Source organism: Tinamus guttatus, unplaced genomic scaffold (genome assembly GCF_059628265.1).
Source record: "Tinamus guttatus ecotype Peru unplaced genomic scaffold, ASM5962826v1 Tinamus_guttatus_pri_ptg000510l, whole genome shotgun sequence".
NCBI classification, from domain to species: Eukaryota; Metazoa; Chordata; class Aves; order Tinamiformes; family Tinamidae; genus Tinamus; species Tinamus guttatus.
The window spans coordinates 1,349,745-1,376,169 of NW_028289044.1; the positions used below are offsets into that span (position 1 = coordinate 1,349,745).

General features: G+C 43.5%; 1 protein-coding gene across 2 annotated transcripts; it reads left to right on the forward strand.

Moving 5' to 3' along the window:
• Nucleotides 1-2,071: 2,071 nt before the first annotated feature.
• RNF19A (ring finger protein 19A, RBR E3 ubiquitin protein ligase) lies at nucleotides 2,072-20,384 on the forward strand. Of its 2 annotated transcripts, XM_010225107.2 has the most exons (9): nucleotides 2,072-2,825; nucleotides 7,122-7,330; nucleotides 9,652-9,796; nucleotides 10,317-10,479; nucleotides 14,661-14,775; nucleotides 16,560-16,721; nucleotides 17,873-18,086; nucleotides 18,895-19,038; nucleotides 19,399-20,384. In XM_010225107.2, exons 1-9 carry the CDS (start codon nucleotides 2,230-2,232, stop codon nucleotides 20,078-20,080), a joined length of 2,430 nt encoding a protein of 809 aa, XP_010223409.2. In that variant the 5' UTR covers nucleotides 2,072-2,229; the 3' UTR covers nucleotides 20,081-20,384. The 2 variants fall into 2 exon arrangements, with proteins under 2 accessions (XP_010223409.2, XP_088389766.1); XM_088533640.1 differs by lacking the exons at nucleotides 7,122-7,330; nucleotides 9,652-9,796.
• Nucleotides 20,385-26,425: the final 6,041 nt, after the last annotated feature.

Sequence of the window (26,425 nt, forward strand, 5' to 3'; positions counted from 1 at the left end):
TCCTGGTGTTTGCTGCCTGCATTAACAGAAAGTCTTGTCTGAAATGAATGCTTTGACTGCTGTTAATCTCCTCCATGTTGGTCACCGCGTAGTTGGTCGCCGCCCTCAGTGTCATCCCTGTAGCTCCAGACCTTCGAACCTCACGCACCTTTGGCAGTAGACTGCAGGGTTTGTGTCTGGGTGGATGTTTCCAGCAGCATGGAGTGCCTGCGGCCAGGGTAACGCCAAGCTCCTCGAGAGAGGAGCGCTCCCTCCTGTCATCGCTGCCTCGCGACTCCTCCACTCCACCTCCTCCTTGCTGTGGATGAGGGAATGTTTTAATTGCTGAAATGAGAAACAGCAGCTCTAAAGTACTGAAACAGTTTTGCGAGCAGATCGAGGTAAAGCATCCGAGGTGGCTTTTGATTAGGTTTTAAGCTGATTATGTTTAATATTACCTGAAAATGTTTCTTCTTGTTTTAATTAAAAAAAAAAAAAACACTCTAGTGGCCTAAGTGTAAGACCTTTAAGCCAGTTGATAGCAGTGTGTTTTCTGTTCGAGTTTCTTGTTCTCGATGAAGCCATTGCAGCAGTAGGCTAGCGCTGTGCAGGCACTAGCCTCAATTGTGTGGCCTCACGGTGGTGCCTGCCAGCCCGTGTGCAGCCAGGAGCTGCGGGAGCCCGAGGATGGCCCTGCGCTTCTGTGCGCGTAGCCAACCTGCTGGCACGCAGCCTGTGTCCCTCCTGGAGCCGCATTCCCGCTCTCGACACCCGGCACGCGTCTCCCGCAGCCGCCTCATGCGGAGCCGGGCACCACCTCGGGCAGGGCACTGCGGTCGGCCAAGACGTCGAGAGCTGCTGCCTCTCCATGCCATAGTGCTCGAGTTAGAAACGGCGGTTTTGTGTCACCAGTGGGTCCTGTGCATTCTTCTGTTTCTGATTTTTTGACTTTTTTTAATGCTCAGGTTTTACTGTTTCCATGCTCCAGTGAAATCGGGGGAACCCAATAGGTGCCTTTCTGGGAGGCAGGCTTGGGAACACTGAGAAAAAAGTGGTGCCAGCGTGGTTGCATCCAGATATGCAACCCTGATGTCTCCTAAGAACCGCCCTGTCCTTCCCTCTAAAAGCAGTTTGCTAAGGGTCGGATGAATACTTCTGAAACAAATACACTGCCAAGAAGTGGGAAAGCTTGGCATGTTTGTGGGAAGCTAGTATTTTTCCTTGGAGATATGCTACTTCTGTGGGAAGATAAGGGGGAAAGTACCTTCTCTTTTGAGAAGCAATCAGTTAAGGGACAGGAGATGGATCATCGCAGACTTACTGTATGAAGGGGTTATTTGACACAGTATATGATAAGAGTCTTTTTGGGGGTCTTTTTAATCAGTGTCTTTAAAAATTGAGGTGCCTCACCTTAACTCAAGAGTCTGCTTGGCTTGCAGTATGGAAATTCAAGAGCAATGCAGCGTTGGCTGTTACTTATTCACTCTCCAGCTCTGTTTCCTGAAATATTCACATGCTTTACATATTTATGTGCAGCTGCTTATTTCTCTGTGAACCCTTCGTATCTGGGAGTATCTTAAGCTATTTAATCACAGTGATTTCTGCTGGCAGTCTAAGTGGATTTAAAAAATGCACAGAAATCTCTTGTTTCCGGTAACAGAACTTACATTGGTTCTGTGCGTGACCTTATCGCACATATGGAAAACAGGTAAAGAAAAGAAGTTTTCAATGCTGTAAGCGTGTTATACTGTGCTTTGTAGAAGAACTTGTACATTTACTTAGTCATCATCTTGGATGATGGCAATTTCTGTACATGCACACACACCTCAGAGGGACAGGAGAATGAAGATGCAGTTCTCAGCACTGCTTGATGCGTGGTGTGCCTTGCCTCTAGAGATGTTTCAGGCCTGGTAAAGTGAGAAAGAGCTAATAGGGGAGAGAAGAAGAAAAAAAAATGTATTTCCTCATTGGTGAAGAGAAGGTGGTAGTTGATGTGAATAGCAGGTGTTCAGAGTGCCCTGCTTTTTCACAAAAATTGTGACAATATGTTTTCTAATCTGCCTTTTCCTTTTCTTATCTCCTATCTAGGGAGCTTCTGTGAAGAACTTGCTGAAAGCAGATGTGTGAGAATTTTTCTGCATGAAGACTCTCAAACTGGATTACTTAACAGTATGGCTTAAGCATATATCCTCTTATTATTTTGATCCTTAACCATGATTAGGGTTGTGTGCAAAATTTAACCTGTTTCTGATGAGTGATCTAGACATGAGTTTACATCGGCAAATGGGCTCTGATCGGGACCTGCAGTCTTCTGCTTCCTCTGTGAGTTTGCCTTCCGTTAAAAAGGCACCAAAGAAAAGAAGAATTTCCTTGGGCTCTCTCTTCCGGAGAAAAAAAGACACGAAACGCAAGTCAAGAGATTTAAATGGAGGCGTCGATGGGATTGCGAGTATTGAAAGCATTCATTCAGAAATGTGCACAGACAAGAACTCTATTTTCTCCACGTGTACCTCCTCCGATAATGGAACCACCTCTAGCAGCAAACCAAGCGGAGACTTCATGGAGTGCCCCCTGTGCCTTCTGCGGCACTCCAAGGACAGGTTCCCCGAGATCATGACCTGTCACCACAGGTCCTGTGTGGATTGCTTGCGTCAGTATCTCCGGATAGAAATCTCCGAGAGCAGAGTTAATATTAGCTGTCCAGAATGCTCAGAACGGTTTAATCCTCATGATATTCGTTTAATATTGAACGATGACGTCTTGATGGAAAAATATGAAGAGTTCATGCTTAGGCGATGGCTTGTTGCGGATCCTGATTGCAGGTGGTGCCCAGCTCCAGATTGCGGGTATGTGGGGTTTTTATTGTCTTTTCCTCTATTTTTCATTCAATTTAGGAAGACATGTAGAATTTCTTGACTTAATATTGTTGTTGCTGAATCACTTTTATCTGTATATCTGCTTTATCGAGATATCTGATTTATTTCTAATGGAATTGGGACAACTGCAATATTGCAGTCATTTCATTATAATTGGATGCTCACATAGATGGTATAGACAGGATAATTACCTAGATTGAATGAACATATTTAGTTTCATGTGTTGCTTTATCAGAAGCATTCTTCTTTTTGAAGAGCTAATTGCTTTGCTTTAAAGTTTTGCTATGTGTTCTACCAGTATCTTAAAAAAAAAAATTAAAGAACAAAATCCTTCCTCAAGAAGGCTTCTCTCTTTTTCTCTGCAGAAAATTTTGGTGATTTTTCTGAAACTTGGCAGGTGGTTGCTATGTGTCTGCTAGGAAAAAATCAGATGTTGCACTACCAAGGCAACAGTGCAAAGCTCAGACCAAAAAAAAACTGAAAATCGGGTCAAATGCTAGTGGTATTATATTTTTAATTTAGTCTGTTTATGAAAGCATTATTTTTAAGTGTGAAACATGGTCGAAGATTTGTTTGAATGGAAAACACTCTCCAGCTTCAGGTATCTTCGGTATTACAGTTGTTTGAGGCACTTGATGCCTGTAAACAGGATTCTGGTGTGAAACTGCAATCGGCTGGTTTCTACTCATTATCAGAGTAACGCTTCAACGTTATTTTAGTATTTAAACAGTTCTGCAAATATCCTGAATTCTCACTAAAGTAGGCTTGAATATTATGCTTTCAAATTAAATTTTATATTTAAAAAATAATATTTTTAAATGTAGTTTTTGCTAATGTGGGTCAAAAGCAGGGACTGGAGAAGTGATGACTGTTAGGTGTTCTAGGAGAAGCGTATTCCAAGCAAAGAACTTGGGAGGGAGTCCAGAACCGAGTGTCAGAAATTCAGCAAACTGAATGGCCTTGGGCTGTGACAGGGTTTGAGCAGAGGAGGACACTGATGAGTTGAGGGAAGAATAGTTTGTGTGAATTTTGAAATTACTTATAGAATCACAGAATCATTATGGTTGGAAAAGACCTTTGAGATGATCAAGTCCAACCGTAAGCCCCTCAACACCGTATCCGTTAGGCACGTGGTTTAAGTGCCTCATCCACATGTTTCTTGAACACCACCAGGGACGGTGACTCCACCGCTTCCCTGGGCAGCTTCTTCCAGTGCTTCACCTCTTTTTCCACGTAGAATTTTTTCCTAATATCTAACGTGAACTTCCCTAGCACAACCGTGCCAGTGTTTGTGCGTGTGTGCAAGGGAAACACACTAATATGACGTGGGCAGCCCTCACCATGTACCTTTGCTGCAGACTTTGTCATGATGTTTTTGTGTGATGGGGAAGTGCTTTACACAAGTGAGTTTGTACAGAGGTGAGACTTACGGAAGCAAATACTAGTCAGCTTTTCACTAAGCAGCTTTCACTAGCAAGCATCGTTTAAAGACCAGATGTGCCACACAACATGCAAGGATTCCACATCAGCAGTGACCAGGTGGTCCTACAGCAGTTGTACTTCTCTAACAGCTTTGGCAACTGTAACTAACTGGTGCAGTATCTGGTTAAAATTGAAGGGTTATTTGCTTCTGATCGGGTTTTCATGTATAATGCTGGCAGGAGGCACTGGGGCTCTGTGATGGCAGCTGCCCTAGTTCTAGCACGAGTCAAGATTTCCATGAAGGACCTAGATGCAATGCCCTTAACTTGCAAGTAATTCCAGGAGCTGTGAGGACTTCTAGAGGGGCAGGTTTACTGTCTTGAAAGGTAGCAGGGAGAGCTAAATTAGTGTAGAATAATAATAGTTTTCTACATCCAAGCCTCTTGTGTTATTTCTCAGGAAATCATGAATAATGATTAAGAAGCATATATCTTTCATCTCTGTGTATATGTATGTATATACACTTTTATATGTATATTTATATATATACACACACTTCTAAAGTCACGGCAATTTAAGACAGAGTGAGTGGGAGAAAAACTGTTGCAATGTTGTGTGAGCCTATGCAACCCAGAAGCTGCAGGGTCAAACCAAAAGGGGACCCTATCTCTGCTCTTTCCAACCCCAGCCTCCTCCATCCTCATCTTTTCTTGCAAACTAAAACACTCCCACACAGTACCAGATAATTGAAATACCATAAAGGTAATATAGCCCATGTCCATCTGCAAGGCATTAGCTGTGGCTTTGCAGGGCACTTGCAAATAGTTGAGCCTTCCTTGGGGAAGGGACGCGGATGGGAAAACCTCTTGGGCTTTCTTCCAGATTAATTTTGGGGATATTCTGTTTCACCATGTAAGTTTTCAGATGTCATTTTGATAAGCTTGAATGAATTGGTATTCCTAGTGTGTTCTGTGCTCTGTTCTGGCCGAATTATTTAATGTTTTTGCTCAGGAGTTACACTGCTAACCTTTCTAGCAGAGAGCAGTGGTTCCTAGATTTTCTTGCCCGTGTCAACCCAAAAAACTGATTAGACAAAGGAACAAAACTTTTTCATTCCTTCTCTCTTCCCACCCTTGCATGCTTCTCCAGTGAATCACTCTTAGCTTCTGCTTTTTGTTTGTTGTTAGTTTGAATTTGATTGTTTAGCCCCTTTTTTCAGCCTAACATACAAATGGCCCAAAAGGTAACTTTTTAAAGTTGCATTTCAGTAAATGTGTCCCAGCCAGGGGGTGCTTTCAAGGATGTGTCTGTGCTTTATTAGCAACAGGAGAAAAGATATAAATTGCTGCATCATTCTGTAGTCACATTAGTGACTTTGCATTGCAGAAACATTTGGATCAGAGTCTCTCTGTGTATGTACAGGAGGGGTTGTCTCTTCGGTTAGTTTGAGTGGGGAAAATTGAGCTGATTAAAATGGCAGTTTAACAGTTGTTGTTTAACAGTTTAACAGTTATTGAAACAAACTATATTTAGTTGAAAGTTAGAAATGTTTGAAAATAGCTAAGCACATATGTCACTTATTTGTAGCTACGTAATCTATAAATTACAGCTTGAAAGCTCATATGTTTTTGCAGAACTGTTAGAAGGGGGGAACTTCTAACATGCTGTTTTAAAACCTTCATAACACTGGTATGACTTGACAGAGGTTCAGATTTACCTACTTGAAAATAGTGGAATTTTCAGATAAATATTTGAGTGAAAATATATTAATTTTTAGTATTCATTACTGATATGGAATATTTCACTTGAATTTTGCAAAATACTATAAAAGGGGTAGGGGAAATAATGATTAGTAACATAATCATGTAAAATAGTTACCTTCATTTAAATAACCTTAAACTTAAGGCTTGCTGTGTTTATAGGCCTGTATAGGCCTATATTCGGGGGATACTATTCATACGAATCATGTCAAGCACAAATCATGTGAACTTCAAAATGCAAACCTTAACGCGGGAGCTAGGTTAAGCTCTAGTGATTTATGGAAAGCGTGGGATCATAGGACAGAATTGTTTGTTTATATTGCATTTGATTAAAATAATGTAGCTATTTTAAAGTCTCAATATTTTTAGAGCTTTTTAGTCTGCAGCATTATTTCAATGAAGCTGGTAAGTGAAGGTAATGGGACCCCAAATATTTTTTCTGTATTGTTTAAAAAAAAAAAAAAAAAGTTCTGCTAATAACTGGGGAACTAAATACTTGTATGTAAAACAAGCACTGTTGTTTTGATGCTTTAAAATATAAGGAGAAAAACAAATGCTTCTTTAGAATACCAGCATGTATGGTAAGAGGCAGCCGCTAAAATGCCACGATACCCTGTGGTGTCAGGTCAGGGGGCTTTTTGGTAATGGATTACACTGCAGCTGACTCGGGAGGCATTTTGCGACCTATAGAAAGCCTCAAGTGCAGATAGGCCCCTAGTGCCTGGGATGCTTTTGAAGCATTTAAAGCTGTGTAAATACCATTTGTTTCTATGCTCCCTTCCAAATTGTGGTTCTGCTGTGAGACGCTTTGGCACTGCGTTCAGCCTTAACCAGAGTACGCAGCAGCACCGTGTGGGGTGTTGGAGGCAGGAGAGAGGCTGTGTGGTGCACGGATGCATTTTGCTGTGTTTGTGCAGTGCTAATGCAATGCAACGGCGCTGTGGCCATAGAGGACAGGGGTGGCAGGCGGCCTAGGCTGGCGTGTCCCCTCCTGCCACTGCTGCCTGCCTCCCCGCCTGTGCTCCTTGCTCTAGAGAACCGCTTCAATTAACAGAACCCTCTTGCCCCTCTTTGATCATCCAAGATACGCCGTGATCGCTTTTGGGTGTGCCAGCTGCCCCAAGCTTACGTGCGGGCGAGAAGGCTGCGGGACCGAGTTCTGCTACCACTGCAAGCAGATTTGGCATCCGAACCAGACGTGTGATGCTGCTCGCCAGGAGAGAGCTCAGAGCCTGCGCCTGAGGACGATCCGTTCCTCCTCCATTAGCTACAGCCAGGAGTCTGGAGCAGCAGGTATTTATGGTCGGGATACGATGTCCATACGTTGCCTTACTGCTGCCTTTGTACGACTAACTCCTAGAAGGAAGGAACAGATGGCTCTTCTTTGTGCCTCAGAGATGAGAAATGCACAGTTTCAGATTTGAATTCACATTCTCAAGTTCAAGGCTTGGATCTCCAGTTTCTGTTGGTAATATTTGAAATTCTTGGTAACCAGAACACCTGGATTCAATCTTAGAGGCTTGTCGGCATTTTAAATTCTTGCTCTGTAGCTGAGATGTGAAGTGTAAAGAACGTAGTGCAGAGCACTTGGTGTTCAGCAGGCTGACTTTGCTTGCTTAGTTGCATTGCTTACACACTGGGCACATTTGTTTTCTCCACTGTAGGTGGTATTTCATAAGGTTAGTAGCAACAAATGCTGTCGTAAATAAAACTAAAAACCCACTGATTTTTCACTTTCGGAGAGACTGCTGGCCTCTTTCCAGCTCTGATGCTCTACATCTATGTTAATTTGTTAGGTGTTCTTACACATAGGATGGTCCTTGTTCTCAGGGAGCTACCTAACTAATTTCTGTTTTTCAATACACTGCTTATCTCTCTTGGCTAGCAGAGATCAAATGAGTTCAGCTTCTGAAAACTGAATTGTTTTGTAACCAAAAAGAGTAGGTTATTCAGAGCAGTAGTTTGCAGAGCAAGAGTCCAGTTTGCTATTGATAAGAATTAACTTTGAGTTTTACCAAACTCTATTTGCCAGCTTTTGTCTCTCTCTGACCAAACTAGGCAGATATTCAGATAAAAGTCCTTCCTGCACCTTGAGTTCAGTTATAGTTATTAGTCCTTTAAATCCAGCTCTAGTATTGGGAGTCTACTTCATTGTTTTGGTATCTCATTTTTACAAGGCACCTCATCTTAACTTAAAACTTGGCCTCTTGTCCAAGTGTTTAAATGCATTTTGAAATAAAATCTTTAATACCACATTCCCTTCTTTTGCAGCATGAACAGCAGTATCTCTGCCCCATGCATGTTGTAAAGAACCCTCTAAGTAGCCCAGTTACTGCCTCACAGAATCACAGAATGGTTGGGGTTGGAAGGGACCTCTAGAGATCATCTAGTCCAACCCCCCTGCTCCAGCAGGGACACCCAGAGCACGGGGCACAGGGTGGCATCCAGGCGGGTTTGAAGATCTCCAGAGAAGGAGACTGCACAACCTCTCTGGGCAGCCTGTTCCAGGGCTCTGTCACCCTCACAGGAAAGAAGCTCCTCCTCATAAGGAGATGGAACTGCCTGTGCTTTAATTTGTACCCATTGCCCCTTGTCCTGTCACTGTCCACCACTGAGAAGAGTTTGGCCCCACAGAATGCGCATCTCTTCCCTGCGACTAGCTAATGTGCTGCTTCAGTTACTCCCTGTCCCGTGGTGGCCAAACTCGTTCTGCACCTCCCTGATACTCCTTGTAGCAGGTGTCTCCCCTCTCTTCCTTTTGTCCTGCCTGGTAGCACAAAGACAGAAAATGGGAGCGAAGGGCATGTTGAACCAGAGCCCCTCTTCTGCACCAGGAGGTGCAGGTTGCATTTACTGCTCTAAGTAAATAGTTCATCCCATAGTCCAGATCAGGACTATGGTGGTCAGGAGGTGGGAGCAGCGAGGATCCCAGCAGTGCTGGGGTCAGTACACAAGAATATCAGTATTGCTTGGTGACCCCTTTGCTAAAGATAGAACTTGCTGCATAACCAAACTTTTTACTGTCTGACTTAGGAGCAACGACTGGCTCCCGCGTTCTCTTTTTACTAGAATGCCTCTTTTTCCAGGGGATGTGTGTTAAGTAAGGCTAGGAAGAGGAATTAAAAGGAGGCTGGTGATACCAGGGAAATTATTTAATATAGAGGAGGATGTGAATGTAAAATAGGAAGAAGTAATAACAGAGTACGGGCTGAATATTCTAGAACAAGATTCATAACAGCATGAAATGTAAAAGAGCATTCTATTTAAAGAGTGCTTTCAGTTCTGTATTAACATACATATTTAATGCCTGGATCTTCAGTATATATTGCATGAGGCTTAGAAAATCCCTGAAGAGCATGTGTGCATCGACTGTGCAGTTACTGGAATGTGGTGTGCCTTGTTTTGATTAATCCCACTCAGTATGAAGCACACAACTAGAAAAGATTATCAAAGAATTCATTACCAGATCGTGATCTGTTAAAGCAAATTTATTATAAAGCTTTTCCATCTTTTAGATACTTGGGAAAACTGATTGAAGCATTATCTGTCTGTATTTTGATTAAATCTGCTCGCCTTTAGAACTGGTATGATCTTAATATTTGTTTTTTAAACAGCTGATGATATAAAGCCATGCCCGCGCTGTGCTGCTTATATAATAAAAATGAATGATGGAAGCTGCAATCATATGACTTGTGCAGTCTGTGGCTGCGAATTCTGTTGGCTGTGTATGAAAGAGATCTCAGATTTACATTATTTAAGGTATGTTAAGAAATTAAGTTCCATGTGATAACTTTTCTCTGAAGTGTGTAGAGGGCACTGTAAATTTGTTTTACTTTCTACTGGAGTAGAGAATCAAAGTTGAAGCATCTAAGAATTTATTTTTCCATGCACATATTTAAATTAGTAAGACTTGAAATAAGTTTTTCAAGTGTGTTGTGTGTGAAGTATGTACTTAATACAATGAAATATTTTACATTAGCTGATGTCTTAATACTGATGCTTTATATTCATATTAAGCAACACAGCAACTCTGATACCAAGTTACCTGTGAACCATGGACTGGTGTGTGGTAGCAAACAATAGGTTCCTCAGTATATTGCAAAATATGCTTGAAAGCTTAAAAAAAAAATAATAATTGGTGATTTGGTGTTTGTAACATATATACCTCGAACATTTCCAGGAACTGTAGTTCTGTACCTCGTGAGCAGTTCAGTTCTCTACAGTTGTGTAGATTTACTTGCAATTTCTTTACAATTTTCTTATATTTTCTTACTATTAGCCCATCAGGTTGTACATTCTGGGGAAAGAAACCTTGGAGCCGTAAGAAGAAAATACTGTGGCAACTAGGGACACTTGTTGGAGCTCCTGTAGGAATTGCATTAATAGCTGGCATTGCTATCCCTGCTATGATTATTGGAATTCCTGTGTACGTGGGACGTAAGGTAAAACGTGCTGCAACTTCTACTGTGCTTCAGGTTTTATCAGTGTGCAATCTAATACTATGTGTGCTTTCCAAAAAATAAAGGGATTGTTTAGAAAACTCCTGGATGAGTTTGTACAGGAGAGGCCGTGTTTCAGAATGTAGTTTCTCTTTTTGTACAGGTGAAACAAAACTTTGAAAAACAAATTTGTTTTACCATATATAAAAATACATGTGTGTTGAAAACTGCTCTGTTTTTAATCTCAGAGTTTTCCTGTTTTCCTTAGAATTAAATGTTCAGGGGAAGGGAAAGGCACCAGGAAAATCCTTTTTATTTTTCTTAGAAGCAGAAAGGTACCAGTAGTTGAGTATAAAATTTTGTTCCCCTGTCAAGAGGCATAGGTGTGAGTGCACCCGTTTCAGGGTTTGTACTTGGAAGCTTTTAGGTTGCCTGCAGCCAGCCTGCCCTGTGGAGCTCTCCTCAGCACACGTAGCCAACAGCATCTATTTTCATGTTATTGTTTATGGGAATTGGCTAGAAATGACCATGGTAGCAAAACAGCAGCTAATGTATTTCCCCTCTCTTAAAAAAAAAAAAAAAAAAAAAAAAAAAAGTTGCTAATATAGAGATAATATAGAGATATGTATATATACTTGGTTGCTTCTATATACTTGGTTGCTAATATAGAGTAAATGACAAATTGTAAGTTAGAATTACTTTTTTCCCCCTCCTTTCTTACCCCTTCTTTCAACTTCTCTTTGTAATTCAGGATAGAGTAGTAAATTATTTGCATCTTTTGGAAATGGAAATGGGCTTTTTGAACCTATGACTTGGTTAAACAGGTGCTAAATTGAGTTGCACATCCTGGAAAATTTACTCAGGGGGTGTTTACTCCTGCTTTTAGAACATGATTTTTCAGTGACTGGTACAGGTTTCTACCTATAATTCTGCATCTTTGTGTCCTGGGTGATTTTTTTGTCTGTCTCACACAAGTTGTTGCTACTAGTCAGGATCTTCCAGTCTGTCTTTTCAGCCTTTTCTTTCAAACCAAGTGCTCTTACCTTTTGCTGTGGTGCTTTTTGTGACCCTCTTGTTGTGTATTCTCTTATTTCTATACAGCTATTGAATCCCTGTAGATAACAGGAGGCAGGCAGCTGTTACCATATCCAGTTACAAGGGCTGCTCTGCTTTTCTGCTTAGCTCTTGGACAGCTCCCAGTCCTTCCACATGTTAATGCTAAAAGTCTCGCAATGAATCTGGGAGGTGACCTCAGGAGAACTTCATTCCACCCCACTGCTTCATGGTCAGTTTTCTGGTAGTCCTGTCAGATGCTTGAGCTTTTCGTCAGAACCTCTGGTTCACAGACCCTCCAAGCCTAATCCATCTGATTTTACTGGCATTCAACATAAATTCTCTTCCTACACTATTTTTCCCTCTCTCTTTAATTGTTTTAATTGATATCAAGGATACTATTACTTTGCAATCTCTTATTACGTATTTGATGATCGTTTCTCAGCCCACTTTTTCATTTCTAAAGAAATCCAGTACTATCTTTTTCTTTTTCTTTTTTTTTTCTCTTGGCAGACTGAGCTCTCATCATGTCCATTCTCTTCTGGATTTCTTTCCACATCTTCTTACCCCTTTTCTTTGTGCAGTTTGAATGCAGCAGTGAGGCTGAAGCACTACTGCTTATCATTGAGCTAGCTGAAAAAAAAAATCCCATTTTGTTCTTCAAGCAGTAATCCTCCTCTTGTGACTAACAGTTGTCTCCCTTTCAGCTGCATGCTATTTGGATTATGTGCGTTGTAAATCCTATACAGTTTCCCACTGTACTTGTATGTACAAGGCAATTGGTCCCTTCCCAAGTGAAATCTTGCACTTGCTCATAGTCATTTCAAGATTTGACAAGACTAATGTGAATTTAGGCTTTCTTGCAGCTTTAAGGTTGCTGTTATCCAAAAAAAACCTTAACACACCCCTGTTTTCCTCCTATCCAACAGATAAATGAAAATGTTGGATACTTGTAGATTCATAGCAGAGCTCTTGGGGGAAAAAGTATAGGGGGAAGAGTGTTAACTTGGGTGTATGTATGGGTTGGGTGTATATATGACAGCTATGTTATTTTCTGTCAGTTTTGTATTAAGCTAATGATAATTTTCTGAGCCATTTTTCAGTCCGGATCACTCTAGCTTGTTTGACACTCAAAGAAGAAAATGTCAATTTTACTGAAGTCGGGGTATGACATTTGCTGCTCCCTCCCACCCTCAAGGCCACTTATCCTGTCATAGAAGCAAACAAAATTGATGTGATTTCTACATGAAAAATCTATATGCCTCATTCTTTTGTACTCTTGTTACGATGCCTACAAGTGCCTGGTTTTCAGGAAACTGAACTTGAGTTCATTGGTCTTTAATTCCCCAGATCCTTGTTTTGCACTTCTATAAAAATCATCATTGCAGTTTGTCCACTTTACACATTTTTCTTTTTTCCTCTCAGTTTACAAAAAAAAAATGACCTTTTTCAACAGTTAATGCTAGTAGCTCTGAAACTGGGCCTCCTAGTTTCAGGTCAGCTCATCTGAGTACTGTCTCGCCTACGTTTTCCTACGTTTTTCCTACTATTTTACCACCGATATTAGTGCCAGCAATCACGTAGCTCACACTTGATCTTTAGTCAAGACTGAGGGGAGAAAAAAAAATAGGGCTTTGGTTTCATCTTTGTCTTTGTGAAGCTGCAAATCTTGATCTTCCTCTTACAAGTGGTGTAGTTGTAAAATAATTCCGTGGTAACTTTGATGTCTCTTGCTTTGCCCCCTTAACATTAACCTTTCTGGTTTTGTCCTGACACCCTCATGCTGTTCCTTTATGCCCCTTCATAGTCATCTGACCTACTTCAGTTTTCTTGATGTCGCTGCTTCTTCAGCAAAAGAAGCAGAGTTGTCCTTTTACAACCCTCTCTGCTGCACAGGAAGGATCTGTGCTTGTGCTTTTGATAGTCTCCTTGAGGAACTGCTGGTTATCCTTACTTTTTCCTTAATTTATATATATGTGGGTGTGTATAGATAGATAAATGTTTGTTTTCTGTTCTTTTCTTCCTCTGGGTTTTGACTTTTGTTACTTCATGGTCATTCTTTGCTATGTGACCTTGTCATTTCACGTTCTGGGTTAGTTTCTCCTTTAGAGCCAATTCCTTACACGGGGGTTTTCCACAGAGGTGGTGGAGGCTCCGGCCGTAGAGATGGTCACAGCCTGACAGGACACACTCCTGGACAACCTGCTGTTTGAGCAGGGGGGGTGGACCAGGTGGTTTCCAGAGGTGCCTTCCAACCCCACCTATTCTAGGCTTCTGTGTGGGGGTTTTGCTTGCTTTTATGCTTAAAATAAATATGATAGCCTTTAAGACTGTTGACTGCATTTAGCCTTGTTTGGGAATTACCTGTCCATAGCCAAATCCAGTGCTCCCAGCGATCCTACTAGCTGCCCTGTAAAATCCCCTCTGCCTGGATTGGCATTTTAAACACACTCATGTTCTTTTTTTCCCCCATTTAATCAGTACCCAGAAGTTTTCTGAGCTCAGACTCCGCATTCCTGTGCTCTCATGCCCTGGGTCTTGGCATAGTCTATCTCGGAGCAAGCAGATGTGTTCCTGTCACCTAAAGCACTGTCTTCTCCCTCTTCTCTCCCCTTTGTCCTGTCTAAACAAGTGAAAATCTGTGTATTGAAGAAAGAAAACCACCCTACCAAATTGTTAACTGATATTATAATTTAGAAAGCTCAATAAATCTCTTCATTGTTTGGGGGGTGAGGGGAGGAAAGATTGGGAAAAAGTATCAGTTTGTATATGATTAGACATGGCAATTCTGTGGTAGTGAAAATTGTCAGCTTTTCCCATCTGTATAAGCTGGAGCGATGATTTAAAAAAACAACAACAACAACAACAAAAAATACATAGTACAGTTTGAGAATGAAAGTAAATGCTTAATTTCTGAATAGGAGGACTCCTAGCTTTTAAAACTATTGCCTAAAATTAAGAAAATGAAACATTTCTTTGTTCTTTCAGACAAGTTGTGATACAGAATGTAGCCCCTCTAGAAGAGAGTAGGATACAGATTCTAAACTATTATATATAATTTCTTCCATCCCCACAGTAGCATGAGTAATGAAAATACAGCCTAAAATAATTCTTTTTTTTTCTCCCTCAAGATTCACAATCGATATGAAGGCAAAGACATTTCAAAGCACAAGCGAAACTTGGCAATAGCTGGAGGTGTAACCTTGTCTGTCATTGTTTCTCCAGTTGTAGCTGCAGTAACTGTAGGTAAGCAGATATTTTGCATGTTGGTTGCACCTTGAAACAAGGGTTTTATAAGCACCCATAAATAAAGCATTTATTCGAGCCAGGTAGCAGAGCTTCCTCTAACAGGTGAGTAAACGAAGGCATAGAAAAGGCACAGAGTGTTTGAGGTTATACTACTATTGAGATAAAGTATTTGGGAAATGCTGCACTATAATGAAGAATTAAAAATGATTTTTATCTGATCTGCAAATTGAAATTTATGCGTTGTCTGACTGCATAAGAAAAAGCTGATGCCACAGAATCTGTTCATACTTAAGTGATTTCATATCAAACTTTGCTCAGCGTAGTGGAAAAACAGCATCCTTTGCATTTAACATTACAGTAATTGCTCTTCTTGTTATGCTCTGTGAGTTTATTTGGATTGTCGCACTTTTTCTTACTGGAATTCTTGAGAATAGCATTGAGGAAAATGTGCCTGTACATTGCATTATAATCTTCCTACCATGTAGTTTCAGGATCGCTGTAGACCAGTGCTGGTTTGTGAAAGGAGAGGCCTTGCCTAGCCCTGCACTGCTGCTCCTTCGCGCCGGCGCCTCTGCGCCTGGGCACTGAGCTGCTGTGGCAAACTGGGGCACATTAAGACTCACCACGTTGGGTTTTGAGCTGGATGCCTTTCCTGCTTCGATCTCCCATGGCCCCTTGTGCCAGAGCCGATGCTCAGGCAGGAGTGAGCGGCTTGGGGAACACGGGGCCGCTGCTTCGAGTGAGCGCGGGTTTAAGCTGGCCGTGAAGCCGTGACGTTAAAGCTGTGTTAACCGTGGAGGGTCACTCACTGCTGTCGCAGTGTGCTCGGATTTCTGCCTGTGCTGCACTGTTCTCACGAAGCTGCTGGTGGGCAGTGGGCCACACGCATCTCCTGGATGTATTTGTACATCTAGAGGAATTTCTAGTAAAAGGAACTCTCTGTAACTGGAATTCCTTGTTCAGGTTGACTGGGGAGCCTTTGCATTGGGTCTAGGTCTGTCCTGGATTTTTTGGAATGTGCCTGCTTGCCATTTTTCAGTCTGCCTTATTTTCTGTAGCTTCCACTTACTTCCATCAGCAAAGCTTTAAATGACTTAACTCATTTGCCAGTAGAGTAGCTTTTTCAGTTCCCTACAAGTGGGGGAATAAGCACACAGGATATATCCATGTGCAGTTTACCCATTGCCTTTCACTGCTTCCCTTACCTCTCCTTTCATTCCTTGGAATCAAATGCCATTAAAAAGGAATTATTATGAATGTTTCTTTCAAAAGGAAACAATGCAATTCAATAAACATGGAAACACGACAGTAATAATCATATTATGTCCTGCTAATAACAAAGCCCTGTTTCACTTGTGTCAATACAATATCAAGCTCCTTATTAGAGGTTGCAACATTTTTGCTTGAATGACGATTGAAATGGAGCTGTACTGTTTCTGCTTCTCAGATAAAACCTTATTAACAGTCCTTGATGGAGCTTTTGTGAACCTTTCAAATATCAAGTATTTTTGTTTTGTTTGTAGAAGACATTAGAGCCATGCTAGAAGTATTCATTCACCCAATATTACACTTCTGTTCCCAACAGTGCTGACAGGGGGGCCTTTGCCTGCTGAAAGTATTTTCTTATTATTTCATCTTAGTGACTTACCAATATTTCATGTTTCTTTCCCTTTTGATCTTTTTTAGCTGTAAAATAGTAGTTATGGTAAATAGCATGATTTTTGTAAAAGATTTTTAAAAAGCCATTATATTGAATGAAAAGCTTTGTGCTCTCTCTGTAGGTATTGGTGTTCCCATTATGCTGGCTTATGTGTATGGGGTTGTTCCAATTTCGCTGTGCCGCAGCGGAGGTTGTGGAGTGTCAGCAGGCAACGGGAAGGGCGTCCGCATTGAATTCGACGATGAAAACGATATCAACGTTGGTGGAACAAATGCAGCTGTAGGTAAGAAAATTCAGTGACTTATTTCCTCTAAATCCAGGCTTTGTGCCCAAGTTTACTGTGCCTGGTGGTCATGCACACCAGAGTATCGTTTTCAGAAGAGATACTAGGTGGTTAGTGCTACCTCCTCTCCTTTTGAAAGACCCATTCTCAGCTAAGGGGAGCTCTTCCCTGTGTTCATTCTGTGCTTTTATGTATTAGCAGTTGTTGCTCATCTGGGCACAGGGCAAGACCATCCCAGGCCTGTTGTGCATTGAATTCTATGCCAGACTTCCTTGCTCAGGACACAAAGGGGAAGATAAGTTTTCTTAATCTGAATTAAATGTGAATATGTGACTTTCAGGCAATAAAAATTGTTATCATATTGTGACCCCATTTTGCTAGGCGGTGCCTCTGGAGTAATTTTTTAGCAGAGAGTTTCTGTGAAGCAGGTACACATTAGTTTCTTAGATGACAGTCTTAAGATCTGATCTGCATGACTGAAATCTACCTGCGCATTCTGCTTCCATTTCCAAAGGGCAGCAAGATCTCGCAAGGGCAGCAACGCAGTGCAGTGGATCCACAGCCTAATCCTATGTTAGACTAGTCAAGAAAACAAAAAGGGTTTAACTTCAATCTTTTTTTTTTTTTTCCAAGTCAGTACTTGAGGTGCAAATTCCAAGTAGTGATGCATTCAAGCTCTTAGTCATTTTAATTAAAGACAGACTTATGTAATGTCCTTTCCCCAGGTAAGAGTTGTAGGATAAAAGTAACACTTTTTTTAGAATCTGTGGAAACTGTTAGCTTTTTTTTTTTTTTTTTTTTTTTTTTTTTTTTTTTAAATCCCTAATAGGGAAGCTGAATCCTTTTAGCAGCTGACCTGGTGCTTTTCTTTAGTTACACAGCAGTACTCATAGTCATAGGATTCTGTGTCCCTTGACTCCACGTTACCTGCCCTGCATGCGGTAAACTTCTCAGCATGGGACCTGGGCCATGATAATAACCACTGTAGCAACTCCAAGGCCTGCTCCCTTTTTGGCAAAGTTACCTCTTCCTTACAGTATGTTCTACAAGTCGTTTTTCTGCGTGTTATTTCGGAGGCAGAGTCCCAGGTCGCGTCCTCCCGAGCGCTCCGCCGTGCTCGCGCGCGTGACGGGCTGTCTCTGTGTCCGCAGACGCCGCGTCGGTGGCGGAGGCGCGACACAACCCCAGCATCGGCGAGGGCAGCGTTGGCGGCCTCACCGGCAGCCTGAGCGCCAGCGGGAGCCACATGGACAGGATAGGAGCCATCCGGGACAACCTCAGCGAAACCGCCAGCACCATGGCCCTGGCCGGGGCCAGCATCACGGGGAGCCTCTCGGGAAGTGCAATGGTTAACTGCTTTAACAGGTGAGACGCCGCGGCAGCCAGCTCCGGATTGGAGCGGAGGTGATGCTGCTGATTCCTTGTGTTTGCTTTTTAATGCCTAAACGGATTCTTATTAAGCTGCCTGTCTCTGGGAGATAGAGCTAGTTCATCTGTGACAAGTTTATTCCAAAAGATCCTGCTGCAACACAGTCCTCAGAGGAGAAAACTAACCATTTTTTCAGGGTGAGAGGGGCCTGAGGTCTTGACTCCCGCTTTGCAGGAGAGCAGCTTCTCCTCTGGAGCCAGAGGAAGGCACCTTATGTCTAATGCAGCCATGTTCACAGATGAAAAATTAATTTTTGCTTTATCTGGTCAGCCCCAGCTTAAGAGGGGCTTTTTATTATTCCTGTTGCAGTAGATAGGTACTGAGCAATTATGTGCTTGTTATTTATTAGTAATAATTGTGCAGCAGGAGAGGCACAGACGCTAAAAAAGCTTTACCTTGTGTGTCCTTCTGTGAGTGTCATTTTTACAGTACAGGATGTTACCTGCAAAAAATTATAGTTTAGCCTGGAAGCCTTTCTTATAAATCCCGGGAAAGAGAGTATCTATAACTGCTTGTTAATGTGCAACATTAGACTTTGCTGAGAAGTTTATTGTTTTGTCTCTCTTGATTAGAAAATAGACTTTTTTGACATTAGCCTCTTTCAGTAGGGAAAAAATATGCCTCTCTGGAGTAACTAATGAACTCTACTTAATACAGAAGAGTGGAAAAACTACAGGTGACACTAACTTTTAATGAGCATGTTAACTGTTGTGGTAGCATATAACCTTTTTTTAACTTTCCAAGATTGGAGGTACAAGCAGATGTGCAGAAAGAACGATACAGCCTGAGCGGCGAATCCGGCACGGTTAGCTTGGGAACGGTTAGCGACAACGCCAGTACCAAAGCAATGGCAGGATCCATTCTGAACTCCTATATCCCTTTGGATAGGTAAGAGGAACATGGTAGAAGTTAGATTAATAAGCTTTGCTTTTTGAGGGATTTTTAAGCATGTCTCAGCTCTTTTACTTCACTACTTACCCTTTGAAATTACAAATTTTGCTCCATACTGAATTAGATATCCTTCCAAAGGGGAACATGATTATTGTACCTCAAAAGCATCTGATCTTTTTCTCTCTGAGATTTTTTTTTGGTAGGGGAAGTTAAATACTTTCTCTAGCTTTTGCTAAGACAAGCTACATCCCTAACTTCTGCTATGTATTTTAGAAAGCAGCAAGGGTTGGTTTGACTATATTAGCTGGCCTCTCTATAGGATGACTGCTTATGCTCACAGAGTCTTTATCCTTTTAGGGAAGGCAACAGTATGGAAGTGCAAGTGGATATTGAATCAAAGCCAGCCAAATTCAGACACAACAGCGGAAGCAGCAGCGTCGATGACGGCAGCGCTGCAGGTCGGGGTAATGCTGGGTGTTCGTCAGCCTGCTTGCCAGAAAGCAAATCTGGTGCCACCAAGTGGTCCAAAGAAACAACAGCTGGAAAAAAATGCAAAGGTAAACTGAGAAAGAAAAGTAGCATGAAGATAAACGAGACACGAGAGGACATGGATGCTCAGCTGTTGGAACAGCAAAGCACAAACTCTAGCGAATTCGACTCGCCCTCTCTCAGCGACAGCGTTCCGTCGGTAGCAGATTCGCACTCAAGTCACTTCTCCGAGTTCAGCTGCTCGGATATGGAAAGCATGAAAACCTCCTGCAGCCATGGCTCCAGCGATTACCACAGCCGCTTCGCCGCCGTTAGCGCTCTCCCAGAGGTGGAAAACGATCGCTTGGAAAACTCTCCCCACCAGAGTGGGATTCCTGCCCTCGCTGCGGGCGCTGACGCTCCGCAGCTGGGTTACATCGCGGAGGAAAGCGCAAATAACGGGTCGCCAACAGACGCAGATGTAGGTGTTGGTGAGACACTGAAGGAAACAAACAATAACCATTCACCACACGCTGTGGAATTAAGCACTGCAATTCAGACTGAAATCTAAGTCTAAGTGCTGCAGAAACATTTACCACTGAAGAACCCTGTCTGAAAGCTGGTTGAATTACTTGCGGCTCCCATAAGGTTCAGGTGACCAGCAGAAGCAAGGTTTTGATACAACTGCATTTTATATGTACCTGCCCAGTAAGAGAGAATACTTCATATGGATCTTGCAGACCTATGTGAAGAGACAGGAAGGCTTTAACAAGTGCATTACAACAGTACAAATAAGTCCATGTTTTGTATTTTTGCCACAACTTTGCTTGAAAGCATATACCTGGTGTATTTAGATAAAATTGGCTAATTCGTAATCTGTTAAATGCTAAAACGAATAGTATTTCCTGCACTGTTCACTTGACAAATACGGGGTGTGGGATAAATGGGTGTTAGCTGCGTTAGTAACTTAAAACAAAACCAATCTGGGATGAACTTCAGTTCCAGGAGACAAGTTTTGCAGAGGCCTGTGCCAAGGTGCCTCAGCAATGGCTGTTTGCAGTGCTCAGTTGTGGTTCCTGCTGGCCGCGCGGTCGGAGCGCGCGTGCACCTTGAGCAAGGTTATGGCATTTCACATAATTCTGAAATAGGAGCAGTTGGTACTTGATAAATGGTAGAAAGGAGACGTCACCTACAAAGAACAGTGGGGTTACTTATTTATTCATGCAACCAACCATGCAGCAGATAAGGCTACTATATATTGTATAAAAACTGTAAAGAAACCATTGATTTATAAGTAATGTAGAGAATAAGTTGCAATCACCTTTTGGGGGTGGGAGGGAGGGGGAAAATGGTGCCCCATCAATTCTTGGTGCCTTTGGGAAAGACTGGGTTTTAAGTGCCTGGTCGTTTGAGGATTTTACTGTAATGTTCTCCAGAATGTCCTCTTTGGCCACCTTGGATCACAAAAAAGAATTCTAGTGAATAAAATGACTGTGGTAGATAAACATATAATAATAAAAAAGTATTAGCCTACCAAAGACTCACTCAGGCTTTAGTGGATGACTTTCATACGACATCTCTGTGCAAGACATGCATATCTTCAATCCCTGAATCAAAGTGCAGTGCAACGATTGCACAAATGCAAAGATGGGTTCCAAATATGCTGGCTTTTTTCGTTCTTGTTTTTTGCATATGGAAGATGTACAGCTGAGCACAAGCTGAAGCTGGCCAGAGCGCCTGCACTGTTAACGTTTTTTGCTAGGTAATTCACTAAAATGGAAAATGAAAAAAACAAAATTGTGAATATCAGAATAACAGTTAACAATGTTCTGTCTTGTGTTTCTTGTAAGTATTGCCTTTATGGTGCTACTGGAAGTTTGGTTGGGTAAAAAGAAAACGCCATGAGCTGCAGTCCTCTTCCATGACTTACCCTCACCAGGTTCATTAATATGCTTATAACACTAGTGCCAGTTACATTATTTGATAATGCTTGTTATAGTATTTGTATATTTGCAATTCAGTTTTGCTCAATAATATGCGTGTAAACTGCATATCTGAAATAAATGTCTAAGTACTACCTTGCAGGTGTCCTGCCTTGAGCGTGCTTGGCAGCCCGACGTGGGCCCGAGGGCCCTTTTCCCCGCGAGGTGCTGGGGAAGCTGCAAGCCTTGGGAATTTGAAGCTCGGATCCTAACGCTCGTTGCATTTTTGTCGAAGACTTCAACGTGATTTCTTTTCATCTTGTACAGTGGCAATCTTTACAGCGGGCAGGATGGTAAATGGTTTTCAGAGAGCAGGTAGCTCTCATGTACATGTATTAATCTATTTAAACATTGCACCTAGTACGAGTGGACAGCGATGGTCTCACAGCCGAACTAGACTACAGCTCCATTCTGCCTGAAGCTACGTGGTCTGCAGGACTTTCCTTCTGAAATGCTGCAAATTGACCAGAATTTCTGGGTAAACAACCGGTGTTTATTTGCTTGGCTGAACTGCCTGCTCATTAGGCTTGTTTTCTTACCTTCATTTTGACAGTAGGAAACTAAAATTAATTGGAATGCATGATGGAAGGAATAGCTGCATCTGCCTGGTTCCTGACCCAGGCACGAGCTGTATTTTGATCAGAGTGAATTGCAAGAAGAGAACTGCTGTGCTGGGTCAGCTTTAAAGCTGCACTTAACAGCGTGTTCAGTTTCCAATGGTGGATGCTCAAGGAGAGAATAAGAAATAGGATGAGAGAAGCACATGGTGTGCCCTAGAAATAACTGCAAGGCATAATGGCAGTCTTTACCATGACATCTGGCAATCTGAATTGGAAGCAAATGTAAATTTTATGTTTCATAGGTCAGGTTAGAGTGTTAACAGCTCCTTCCTTATGCTCTGTTCCTGATGGATTTTTTTTCCCCCTTTTTATCTGACAAAGTGTGAATGATTTTAAAATACATTGTTACTGAAGAGCAAATGAATTAATATCAGTATTAACTTAAGTACTTGCTGTTACTCCCGTCAGCAAGTCAGGTTTTGAATTTCCCTGTATAGAAATCTCCGTTGCAGCCGGGGACTCCAGTGTAGAACCAGTTGTGCAGGCAGGGGCAGGGCAAGGAGGGTCTGTCCTGCAGGTGCCCGGGAGCTGACGCGACGGCTGGGCCAGGCCTTGCGGCTCCAGAGCCTGGAGCACATTGGGTTTTATGCAGTCTCGTATGACCACTCATCTGAAGCCAGAAATTATGGCGTATTTTTTCTTTTGTCATAAAGTGAACCTCTGCTTTGGCTTGTATGGTTTTTTTTTTTTCAGTTTAGTTTTGCATCTGATGTCTCACGTAGCAGCTGGTGTGGTGTCCAGCTTGGCAGTGTGTGTGTTGGCTTCATCCATGCACTTGTGCAGCAGCTGGAGCACGTTAGCTTGCAGCAACACAACCCAATGAGCTGTGAGCTGCAAGGTGGAGGAGGCATCTCATCCCTCTGCAAATTGAAACTCATCTCTTAATCTCGTGGTTCTCTCAATTTTTCTGTGCAGGGAAATTAAGTGTGTAATATAAATATGTAATGATAGTGTGAGGTTTTTCTTGTTACTTTGAAATCACCTTTAATAATCTTATGTATTTAAAGGTAATGAACAGTGAGGGGTTCGTTTGTTTGTTTTTAAGCAAAAAGCTTGTTCTTTAATTCCTGGATAATATGACGGGAAGCAGTCACATGCGCTGTCTATGCGCCATCTACTAGGAGCAATCATTATGAAACCTAAAGTAGTTTGGAATTTGATATCAAGGCTGTTAAATATGGTAAAAGATGCAGCGCTTCCACCAATGCACTAATATAGGAGATGCCTGCATCTTATCTGCACAATTATCAGTATAAGGAAGAACTTGTTCTTGTAAGTGGAACATTTAGAGAAACAAACCACAGGAAAGGTCAAGTTTCCTGACACTTGCTTCTGCTGTCCTGGCATTACGGTTCCTTTTTGGAAATTTTCTCTATGCTTTCTGGTCAATTTGACTAATTTACCTCAGATTACAGATCTCTGCTACAGATAATCATCTGCTGTATCAGAGAATTGTTGATATAGTTATTTTTATAATTACAATTGCCAAACGATAAAGTCCTGTTCAGTCAAATATTTTCCTGAACTAAGTTATCTTGCCTTGGAAGTACTTTAGTATTGCTTATTTCCATAATACTATTTCCAGAGTTTTTCGAAGGAGTTCCATCTTTAAACAGATGAAAGCTGCCATAAATGTCTATCTTCCCAATTTCCCTATGCTTTTTTAGTTTAAAAAAAAAGAGAAAAGGATAAAAGAAAACAGTCCAGACTCACACATTATTTCCTGCCATTGGATTCGTGTGGCAATCCTGCATGTCTGAGTGAGTATTTTTTGGTGACGTGTAAGGTCTTATCACTGCGGATGCGGCGCGCACAGGCTCCCTGCCCTGCATTGGCCCAGCGGCTCCAGGGACATTGAAGATGCTGAGGGGCAGAAACCACCTGGAACATGCACGGAAAGCTGAGGAAATGCTGCTACTTGGCAGGGAACCTTCCACGTTTGCCCTTCGGAGGAGCAGCGAGGTCACAGCCCTGCAAAAGGTGAGAACGTTTCTGAATGCCCCTGCATTGATGGAGGGCACAAGTGGAGCTAATAGCGGGTCTCGTGTGACATAGACCGTGGGGGCAGAATTTGCTGCGCTCCCAAAAGGAAGATTTTGGCAAGTATCAACCAGATTATGTACAGGATTTCACAGCTGCGTTTTCACATAAGATTTTGAAAACTGCCATAAAGAAACCATAGAGAAAGTGGAGCAGCCTCTGCTCTGCAAGGGCGTGAAGCCATCCTGTGAACACGCAGGTCCAAAAGGTGCCCGGACAAGCCCTGAGCAGGACATGCTGCTCCCTGTGTTCCGTGCACTGGTGCTCAGTGCCCAGGAGCCCCTTCCTGGGGCTGTGTTACTGAGCTAGCAGAGCTGGAGTGGGGATCTCACCCCCGTGTCCCCGGAAAGGACACGTGAACCACAGCGGAGGGACCTCCTGCAGCAGCAGCAGCTGCCCCCTTTTCTCCCAGCTAAAGCAGTCCTGCTTGCCTGCAGGCCAGGCCCTTGCCACGGTTATAATGTACCACTGTTTTTGAAATAACTACGTTGAAACGCGAGTGCTTTAAAGTGCCCTTGAGTACTTGGGGCAGTGACAGCCATTTTTGGTGTTGTCAAGAATCTGATAGAGCAAAGGCCCAAACTGCTGAGTTGTCCATGGATTTCACAGTGGGAGAAAAAAGTTTTTATTTTTCTTCTTGCTGCTTTATGGAAAACAGCCCTAGCTTTTCTGAAGGGGCTTCCGCCGCTTGCGGTGTCTCCTCAGTGGCTCTGGCTCGGGGCAGGGCTGCTGCCAGCTCACGTAGGTGCCAAGCACAGCAGCCTGTGCATACGCATAGTGCCCCAGTCACTGCTGCGGCCACCGCACGGGCAGGCGCCCATGGGAGAGGGGCCGCTGTGGTGTCCCTGGGCCGCCCCCATGACGCTGCTCCCGCCCTCCACCTTCACAGCCGCTGCCTTTGCTGCTTCTGTTCCCTTTTCCTTAGCGAAATCTGACCTCCTCTGTGTCGCTGCTTGATCCTCCCGAGCACAGTCTGTGTTAGGAGACGAGTGTCCAGGAGCTGCAGCCGCCAGAGTCTGTCCATGCCGAGCGGTGACGCCGCGCTGCCCCGGATCCGCGCAGCCCCTGGGCACGAGCTCTGCCCTGCAGCAGCTGCCGCAGCCTGGTGGGCTGTGGAGCGGCCGCGCGCGGCCTGGGCTGCCTCCGCTCCCGGCTGTGCGGGCAGGTTGCTGCGCGCCTGTGCCCTGCTCCTCCTGCGCCTCTGAAGCCTCAGTGTTGCCTCCCGTGGAGCGCAGAGCCACAAGGGTGGTGCCCACCTGCACCGGGTGATCGGGGCCAGGACCACCACGGAGCTCCCCGTTTGGCCATCCCACGGGAAGCTCTCTGAGTTAACTGGTCCTGCACCTGTTTCTCTCGGGCAGCAGCAGCCCCTTTACATGAGAGCGGCAGCTGCACAGCGTGGTCACAGCCCTGTAATTCACGAGCTGAGCTCCTGAGTGAGGCTTGGGGGGTCATCGGTGACTCCCAGCTACCCTAACGGACTCGATGCTCTGCAGGAAATGTGACAATGGTGAAGTAAGTTACACACAAAGAGCCTGAAGTCCCCTGTCAGCTTTGGGCTAGTTTCTACAGCGGCTGGCTTTGGTTCTTCCTTGTTCTCCTGCTCTTCCTTCATATGTTGTTAACATCTGATTGCCCAGTGCGGTTCGGTTGGAGTTGAGTTGTGGTTTTGCTGCTCTTTTTTTTTTCCCCTTTAAAAAATGGCAGATGCCCCAAGGTAGGAGCTGCTGCAGAAGGGGTCAGCAGTGCTCAAGGCAGGCCCGATGCAGGGCACGTGCTGAATCCATTCCCCAGGACCCCTGCTGCAGGGACACGTTTCTGGCCAGCCCTGCTCTCTGCTATCAGAGCACCCACCCTGCAGCCCAGCCGCAGCTCCCTGCTGTTGGGTGGATGCATCTGTGAGTGTCCCCATGCTACAGCCTGTGTCTTCTGCATATGAGTCACTGCGTCCTCGGTGCTTCGCAGATTCCTGCTGCTGCCCAGCGTATGGCCCCACAGCGGGGCAGTGTTTCAGGTGCTGGTGGGGGGCCCATGCCCTCATTTTGAGGCACTGGAGCCGGTGCTCCCTCCTGCCAGGAGCAACCCCTCTGAGGGCAGAGACCCATTGCCCTGACCTGGGGCCAAGCCAGCCTCCTGCCTGCCTGCTGCCCTGCGCAGCACATAAGAGCGAGAGCCTCGTCCCTCCTCTCTGTGCAAGTGATGGCTCAGCTTGTGAGCCTGTGGGGGACGAGCCACGGGGCGAGGGAAGGGCAGGGAGACCACGGTGTTGTGGCG

Bases quoted from the DNA above. Each gene is read 5' to 3' on its own strand.
- RNF19A (XM_010225107.2), top strand. From the start codon at position 2,230: ATGAGTGATCTAGACATGAGTTTACATCGGCAAATGGGCTCTGATCGG. The intron at 7,331-9,651 runs GTATTTATGGTC...TTTTTTAAACAG, and splicing joins CCAGGAGTCTGGAGCAGCAG to CTGATGATATAAAGCCATGC. The intron at 18,087-18,894 runs GTGAGACGCCGC...TAACTTTCCAAG, and splicing joins ATGGTTAACTGCTTTAACAG to ATTGGAGGTACAAGCAGATG.